At 39.6% G+C, this 9,530-nt stretch overlaps 1 protein-coding gene across 1 annotated transcript; it reads left to right on the forward strand.

Moving 5' to 3' along the window:
• Positions 1-1,484: 1,484 nt before the first annotated feature.
• Positions 1,485-9,046, forward strand: LOC116678953 (cyclic AMP-responsive element-binding protein 1). The gene is made up of 8 exons (XM_032508688.1): positions 1,485-1,664; positions 5,027-5,136; positions 5,325-5,471; positions 5,568-5,668; positions 6,219-6,370; positions 7,224-7,409; positions 7,826-7,979; positions 8,210-9,046. Exons 2-8 carry the CDS (start codon positions 5,035-5,037, stop codon positions 8,352-8,354), a joined length of 987 nt encoding a protein of 328 aa, XP_032364579.1. The 5' UTR covers positions 1,485-1,664; positions 5,027-5,034; the 3' UTR covers positions 8,355-9,046.
• The last annotated feature ends 484 nt before the right edge of the window (positions 9,047-9,530 follow it).

Below are 9,530 nucleotides of genomic sequence, written 5' to 3' on the forward strand. Positions count from 1 at the left end.
TTTGTTTTCTTATGTGAGGGATGCATTCAATGTATAGCTGATGATCACAGTCTCATGCTTCCACCTGGTGGTTACAGCAAGAATGACTTTTTTCAGTTTTATTCAAGTGTCCCAGTCATCCCAACGTGACGGTGAGCACAGCATGCACAATACCAAGACCCTGAAACTGAAGCAGCAGAATGAAATTCAGCTATCATTCATTTTATTATTACACCTGTGACATGTTAAAATGTCTTCTGTGATTTGTTGAGAAATAAGTATGCGTTTCAGCGGTGTGAATGAATAATGTTGAGTAGCAGAAGTAAATGTGTAGAGATTCTTTACTTAGTTGTCACAATGATGTACACAAGCCAGATGGTGGTGCAGTGGTTAGCGCTGCCACCTCACAGCTAGACGTCCTTGGTTCAAATCCACCGTGGATGTATTCCGGCAGTAAACTGGAGACTAACTTGCCCACATGTGTGCATGTGAATAACAGACTGTGATCTCAAGGATGGACCCTTTGTCTCGCTAAACTATGCTCAGCATTACAATAAGAGAATCAAGAGAAGGTTCTTCCTTGAACTGTCTCTACCAAACCTGTCACATTCTACTTAAAAGTCCTATTTCTTATAGTGCAGTAGCCCAGAGCAGTTATGTACAGCCATTCAATACACCAAGTATCATATTGTTATAAACTTTACATATCACATATCAAGTCAACATAATTCCCCTTTTTGATCTTATGCATATAGGTGCCATTAGATTGGAAATACTTTTGTGTTTGTACTGATGGTAACGTAAAAAGATTACATAAACAAATGAAATTGTAATACCACGGAACAAACTGGAATGATTAACAGAGTTCACTACAAATTTCCAGTGGTTGAAGTATTCAAAAATGTTACTTCTGTAAAAGTAGCGATACACAGTTTAAAAACACTGTATTCAAATTATACTTGAGTAAAACAAAAGTAGGCTATAAGAATCCAAAAATAGGCCGCTCAAAGTACCAAAAATACTAATAAAATAACATATCATAATTTATACTGGATTATATTGTATTTCTTCTCTTAATCTGCAAGTAACTTGGAAGGTATTTAATAACATATAACAATACATAGTGGAGTAAAATAAAATATTTGCCTCCAAAGTGCAGTGAATTAGTAACATGCAAATCAAAAAATACTTAAAGAAATGCTCAAGTTGGCTTAAGCGCCTCAAAATTGTAGGTTCAATGTTGGAGTAAATGTATGTTACAGATCCGTCTACCAAAACCAGTTTCATAACCCATAATATCAACTAAAAATAAAAGAAGAATATTAGTTGTATGTGATTTAGGTGAGCCGAACGACCTTTAAGTTCTAGTAAATAGGCTTTCATGACCCTCGTGGTCATCTAATTGTTGTTCTCCTTACATAAGTATTGAACTGTTTTGGCAAACGATTTCCGAAGCAGGAGGGTGTCGTTAGAATCCGCTTCTCTTCGGTATTTCCCGCCCTTCTCCGTTCCGACGTCGGTCATTTTCGCCCAGTGTCGCCATCTGCTTTCTCGTTCTTCTCCAATCTCCGTGTTGTTGTTCCCGGTGACGCGGCGGAGGTGTAGCCTGACGCGGGCTCTTACGTGTCGGCCAGAATAAAAGTGGAGCTCCGGAGGCCCGGGAGTGACGAAGGGAGTCTGTATCGGTAAGGAGGCAGCGGTGCCCGGGTCTCAGAGAGACAGGTCGTGGCCGAATAAAGTGTTGGTCTGGTCGGGTTCGGCCCGCAGGAAACAAAGAGATCATGGCGCCGCGGTGTGTTTGGAGCAGGATGGAGGGAGGGGAGGCTGCGGCTGTTTGGGAGAAAGGGAGCAAATGTGCGGCTTTGATAATGAACCAGGAGTGACAGTATGTGGGTTAACACAACAGAAGCTGGGATAGGACTTTAGCGTTGTTAATACACTCAAATGACAAATCACGCTATAACAAACACACGCATGTGCAAAGGTGTGCGCTGTTTTATAACGGCGCATTCATTGATCCCATCAGTGGCGATATGTTCATTTATTTCTGCTATTTGCTTGATTTAATTTAATGTTTGCAATCTCATATATAATATTTCTGACTCCTATACATGCTCAGCTTGTCGATAATATTTTGTTTCTATTTTCCATTCATTTTGTCTTGATAGAAATCGGCCATGCGGGCCGTCGCGTTGGGTTGCATGTTGAAAACATGAACACAGGCCTGGAGATTTAACAAGCACCTTGTATTGTTAGTTTGAATGGTTTCTTATCTCCCGGGATGTGACCGCTGTGTGTTGAGGGGGCGTTGCCCGGCCATGTGGCACTGCTGTCACACTTGTAAGTGATTTTTGAAAAGCAGAGGGAGAAATGTGTAAAGCCAATCATGCAGCAGAAAGAAACTACGCACAGTGTGAGATCACTGAACAACACGTTCCCAGATCCACACTCACTGAGCCGCCTGCAGTCAGATCTCCGAGGCTCATAGGCTCCTTTTATTATAATGATGATGTCTGCAGGTGGATTGGTTCAGAGCAGGAGGATCAACAAGAGTTTACAGTGTCCAGAAGATTCATTACTTTCTTCTGTCTAGTAAGACGGGGTTGAATCACAGGGGTTAGTATCAGTGGCGGAAGTAACATAAGTACATTTACTCAAGTACTTTATTTTCCAAAAGTACAATTTTGAGCTACTTGTACTTTATTAATTAAACCGACGCATTATACATTCACAAATATTTTAAATAGAATAAAATTAAACAATTAAGTTACTTTTATATACAAAACGTGTAGTGTATACCTAGTGAGACTTTGGTTTCGCATTGGGAATGAGGGTAGTGCCAAGGTAGTTGTATGGTCATGTGCAAAACCAGCATAACTGAAAGTTATACTTTTGACTTTATTTCATAGGCAATTATTGTACTTTTGACTTGAGTGAAACTGTCACCAAGAAGAAATAAATATAAACTAAATAAAAAATATCAGAAACCAAGATTCAAGACCACTTCATTGTTATTATAAACTTGTAACCACTGTATCACCACTCCTCATTTTGGCCTTCAAGATTTTTCTGTATTCATTCATTGCATTCTCCACTTGGTTTTCTAATATTTCCCCACAGTGTATTCAAAATGAAAAGCAACACCTTTAACTAAAATGCAATCCATTCTGACACCACCGCAAACTACATCTCCAGAAATGACTGCGCAGGTGAATCAACACCACTCTGTGTCAACAAAAACTCATAATAACACAATAAGATTCATAAATGTAGGATTATGTCAGGTTGCTGTTTAATTAGCCTCACATTGTCATATTCATCATATTGTACATCGATTGTAAATTTAAGCACTATGCAGGAAAAACAAAAAAAACTGTAGCGTGGTTTGTAAATTGTTGATATTGTTGAGTACCTTGTAATGCAAAAGAGCCCATTTATTATTTAATTCAAAAAATAATTTGATGCCAAATCATTTGTATTCTTTTATTACAAACTTATACAGCTATTTAAGTCATAACGTCTTACATCTGCGTAGGACATGGCACAAATGTACATATGGTCATTTAAAAAAAACAGTAGGGTTCAGTGGGTCACAGTTAAGGTACTTTGAGACAAGAAAAAACGTGTTTATGTTGTTATTTATGGTGTAATAAACGTTGATGGAAGTGGTCAGTGGCAGAAATGGAACTACTGTGAATTTACAGGTGGAACCACGATAAATAAGATCAGTCAACGTGGAACATCATTGTCCTGTCCTGTTTGAAGCTACCTCAGGACCAGTAATCTAACAATTACCCTGATGTTTTCCTAAATGCTCCACCACATAATGAATCAAGACCAGATGCAGATGCTATTATCAAATACCGGCCACATACTCGCATATTTCATTTCAGCACCCATATCTTCATACTGTATTGTATGACTACTGGGGTGCAGCAGAAGACCAACTTTTCTTTACCAGAGACTTGAACTAGAATAGTGCCACATTTTTGAGCATCGGGGGATTCCCAACCTTTTTCGTTTGCAGGAATATTCTGGGAACATCCTTTCAATTTAATTTTCAATTTAATTTTATTTATAGTATCAATTCATAACAAGAGTTATCTTGAGACACTTTACAGATAGAGTAGGTCTAGACCACACTCCAGAATTTACAAGGACCCAACAGATCCTTTGAGATTCCTTCATTCCTATATGATTTAAAGTGAATGTAAGAACATTTTCTTAAGATATCTGCGGTTCATTTTCCAAAAAGGGAACATTATTTGAAGGACTTGAAGACAATTGGACCTAGTCTGAAATAGACCTTAGGACCCCAAATGTTACCATAGACTGTTAATAGTAATATACAGTCTATGGGCTCTACCACAAACTTGAGCTTTAAAAACAAGAACGGTTTTAAACGACTCACTTTTGTTGTTGTTTCCGCTATCCGCCATCTTTTCAGCCAAAAAGGGTCAATCTCCAAATGCAGATGAATAGGAAATGTCATTCTTATATGAGGCTCTTTTTTTTACAACGACAAGGTCAATATTGTTTTTCACTTATGACAAAACAACAAATTATCCGTTCATTTATATGGAACTAAGCTTTAGGAGCTTTCCATCTTTCCTCTCCTCCCTGTTACGTTGCATTCGGAGATTGACGATTTTTGACTGGTTAGATGGACGGAGGACGGAAAATCCAACAGCTACAGTGAGTTGTTAAAACCTTTCTTTTTAGCAAACTATGTGTACACAAACGCTGTTCTTCATGTGTAGAGCCCCTGGTTATACTTGGAGAAAAGTCTCATCTTGTGTCGAGCCTTCTTAGTGTTTTAAAAATAGGGATTTGGATGCTATCATAGAAGTGCCCCTAGCTCTCCCATTTAAAAGGCCATTTGACCAAAAAACGATAATACGGTAAATCTTAAAAGTGGCGTTTTCGTCCTAATTATGCTTTAAGCGAAAGTTTTCCTCAGGCATATTCAAAAAAAGACCCTAGGTTGCATTTTGGCAAGAGTTACGCTTTAAGTTTTAACAGCTTCTCTTCAAATCTTCATCCTCAGCTTAGCTGATGAAGATGGAGTCATTGGAGGTTCAGCAGGGAGTGGAGACGACTGTGACTGAGGCAGAAACCCAGCACATCACCCAGGCACAGATCGCTACTCTAGCACAGGTAACCGAAGATGTTAACACCATTAGATATCGGAAAAATAGCACTTTGCTACGAGGCTCGGCAAGTTGAGCCCGTTTCCAAACATAAAAAAACAAAACAAAAAAAAACGTAATGCCATAAATGTAAAATAAAACGTTATTGATAAAGTTCACACACATGGCAGACCGCACATCACTTCTGAATTTCAGGTAACCATGACATCAGGCCACGCCTCAGCAACAGGTCCCACAGTAACGCTGGTACAGCTTCCCAACGGACAGACGGTTCAGGTCCACGGAGTGATCCAGGCTGCACAGCCGTCTGTCATCCAGTCCCCACAGGTCCAGGCTGTACAGGTAAAACACAGACACTTACAGTCCTAGTTTAAGGTGTTTCATACTTAGCCACAATGTAAAGAACATTAAGTCAGAAGGTTTGTTTGATTGTTCCAGATCTCCACCATAGCAGAAAGTGAGGATTCACAGGAGTCAGTAGACAGTGTCACTGACTGTCAGAAGCGCAGAGAGATTCTGTCACGACGCCCCTCTTACAGGTGTGTGTGCGTGCGTGTGTGCGTGCATTTTCAGGAGACTGGAAAGACAATTGTGATATTTCATAACCAAATCAAACATTGACGTTTTAAAGCTCAAATGACAACACAGCATTTGCTTCATTATTTACATTTTACGGGCATTTACCTGCATCTATGAATATTTTATCATAATTAATAATGCAAAATGTAGAACAAAACTCTGGGTAAAATTTGCTTTTCTGTGCAAATATCATTTCTTGTTTGTTTTTTTACTTGCTTATATGGTTAATCAATTCTCATTTATTTTGTCCACATTCTGCTTTTTACTTTATATAACTAGAAGTTTTTTTGAATATTAAAAATGCTCTTTAAAAATGTGGCTACTTTTCGGTGAAAACCAATGAGGATTACATGTATGGGGGCATAGAAAATGATTATCAATAGGTGATGGGGATACTTAAACCGATGCAATATTTCAGTGGAACATTTATCTCTCATGACAAGCTCAGCTCATGACATCACACTAACCTTGCCCATCCGTTTTTTAACTCCCATTGTTTTTTTCCAAAAGGAAAATCCTGAACGACCTTTCATCCGACGCACCGGCTGTCCCTCGTATCGAGGAGGAAAGGGCTGAGGAGGATTCATCAGCTGCTGCCACACCTTCAATCACCACTGTCACTGTGCCCACACCCATCTACCAGACCAGCAGTGGGCAATACAGTAGGTGATGTTTGGTGCAGTGGAGCTTTGTCTGAGGTTGCAGGTTGATGTAATTCAAACTTCATAGTTGGGGATTTGAACTCTACGTGTTCAAACATTACAGCTTGTGTCACAATTAGGAATGGGTATCATTAGAATTGCATTGTATTAGTCTCTCTTTGCCGGACCTACCTCCTCAGTACTGCGGAGGAGCGTCTCGCTAGTATTTCGGGATGGGCGAAAAACATGCTCTGGTTGATTGGCATTTCTTTTAACCAATCACAATTGTCGTGTGCGGCGCTAAGCGCCGGACAGAGCCACACTGCCGCTGCAAAATAGCTTCAGGAAGGAAGTTGTTTTGGTGGAACGTGTGAGTTGAAAAGTTGTTTCGTGCAACAGAAAACTCCGATTGGACAGATAGTCCAGCTAGCGGTCTGGATTTACCCTGCAGAGATCTGAGGAGCAGCTAACTCCTAACTATGTTTTTTATTGCAAAAAACTATTATTAGTTTAAATTATGATTATAAAAAATGTTCAGAACAAGATTAGAATTTATGTATATTCTGCCCTCTCTCTCCCCTTTCTTGTCTTCAGCTGTCCTGTCAAATAAAGGCCTAAAATTTCCCCAAAAAATCCTTTTACATTTTTTTATTCATATTCAAATAAAGCAAAATAGTGTTTGTAGAGAAGCCGCAGAAAAGCACCTTTATGAACTCCCTTGAACCAAATCTAAATAAAATAATCTTGAGATTAAAACACTGAGTGAAGTTCGAAACAAGCACGCTGCTTAAAAGACTATTTCCACTTTTTTATTTCATAATAAAAATACATAATAGTTGTTTCTTTTTTTGGTTCCCTTTCACCAAACACACAGTTGCAATCACACAGGGAGGAGCCATTCAGCTGGCCAATAACGGTACAGATGGAGTCCAGGGCATCCAGACTCTGACCATGACCAACGCAACAGCCGCCGCCCAGCCTGGAGCCACCATCCTCCAGTATGCACAGACCAGCGACGGCCAGCAGATACTGGTTCCCAGTAACCAGGTCGTGGTCCAAGGTGAGAGTGGACTGTATTAATGCAGTGGTATGTAACAGGGCGAAAGCTAGATCCTAGATCCATTACGTGAATGTACCTATTTTAGTATACATCTTTCTGCAGAAAAGCACATTTTTCTTTCTGGTCATTTTGTGCTGTTGGTAGAAAAGTTAGCTTAGGTTAATTGTTTACTATTTATTCTCTTTACTTATTTATATTTACTGTTTGTTGTACTTTTTCCCCTATCCCTTACTGCTGCAACAGTGTGAATTTCCTTGTTGTGGGATTAATAACAAATTTTAAATCTTGAATCTTGAAAGACAAAAACATTTCACTATTCTCAGTCAGCCAAACAATAAAAAAATAATTAAAACATTGATTCTCCAGGGAAAAGTGTTTTTATCATTAAAATTAGATCTGATTATCACACCTTTCAGCTGCCTCCGGAGACGTCCAGGCTTATCAGATCCGAGCAGCCCCCGCCAGCACCATCGCCCCTGGGGTGGTCATGGCCTCGTCCCCCGCCCTCCCCACCCAGGGTGCTACAGAGGAGGTCACTCGCAAACGGGAAGTCCGCCTCATGAAGAACAGGTATGAAAAGAGGTGGAATCTGTGTCTTTGTAAGTTTTGGTCTAAACAGTGGCTTTGCTCTTGCATCACAAGTTTCCCAAAATCATATATCTTAACATAACACGTTTAAAAGCCAGTCTGGGGTAGGTGCATTTAATAAAAATCAGACAGTGTGATGACAACAAAAATGACAGCTTTTACAAAAATTCCCCCAAATCCCAGAGACAAATGTTGTCTTGTCCTTCCTACAGAGAGGCAGCCCGTGAATGTCGCAGGAAAAAGAAGGAGTATGTTAAGTGTCTGGAAAACCGAGTGGCCGTCCTGGAGAACCAAAATAAGACACTAATTGAAGAACTGAAAGCTCTTAAAGACCTTTACTGCCATAAATCAGAGTAGTTCCTTCTTCTGAACTCCAAGCTGGGCCAAGTAGCATTTCACTTCTCTTCAACAACTCTTTGACTGTTTGATACTGCCTGCCTGCCTTCCAGTTTACATACGGCTGGCTAATCTAGTTCTTCTTATACAGCCTTCTTCAGTAGACCGTTGATAGGCCTAATACATTTAAAATACATTGTCTTTCCAATATTGGTACACTAAAACATTAGCCGCAATCCTGTGCAGGATCACTTAAAGGGTCAAATCAGCTGCTGACGACGGTTAACATGTTGCTTCACACAGCTTTATAAGCCTGCATCTTATTGTTGCAGATTTGGCCAAAACTCATGTAAGTTAACACTGTCCTCATCACAATCATTGCAGAGATACCTTCATGAGTATCTATGCAATGTAATTTCTTCTGTTTAAAGATTGTTACAGAAGAAGTAAAAAGTTATAACAAATACAGTCCTTACCTGCTTATGAGTTTCTCCTAATGTCAGCAATTGATTTTTAATCATTTCGGGCATTATTAGTGGTGTAATTTACGAGATACACACTTGGTTCCAATAGCGCCTGCACTAAGCTAACAGCTGATAGCGCTAACTCGCCCAATGTTCGACCCGGGAGAAAAAAGATTCTGGGGGGTTGTTTGGCTCCAGGTCATGGTGCAAAGGACCCTAGAGTAAAATTACTCCGAACCATCACTTTAAAGTCATTGTTTTTTTGTTTTTTAAGTGTATTTTTTGGGCCTTTTAGGCCTTTAATGACAGGACAGTTGAAGAAGTGAAAGGGGAGAGAGAGGGAGGAATGACATGCAGCAAAGGGCCGCAGGTCAGAGTCAAACCCACGGTTGCAGTTATATTTACCCTGCACTCCGGTTTAAAACAGCTGTTAAATGATATAAATGAATGTATTCATTGTGTAACTGTACATTCATGTTAGTGAGTTCAGTGTTAAGCAGTCCACCGGCCAAAACTATGACAACTAGATCCAGCTTGTGAAAAAAAATTATTGATTTTGATTATTATTGGAAACATTGTGTGTTCAGAACATACTTTATCTGAAAAAAATTGTACAACAGTTACGAGATGGACATTTCTGTATCAGGCAAGCTCAGTCATTTGCGGTTAAAGGCTTTGAATGAATTATGAATCTCTACTCGAACCAACTCTACAACTAATTGGGCATAAACAA

This window comes from Etheostoma spectabile, unplaced genomic scaffold, assembly GCF_008692095.1.
Source record: "Etheostoma spectabile isolate EspeVRDwgs_2016 unplaced genomic scaffold, UIUC_Espe_1.0 scaffold00008853, whole genome shotgun sequence".
In the NCBI taxonomy this organism is placed as follows: domain Eukaryota; kingdom Metazoa; phylum Chordata; class Actinopteri; order Perciformes; family Percidae; genus Etheostoma; species Etheostoma spectabile.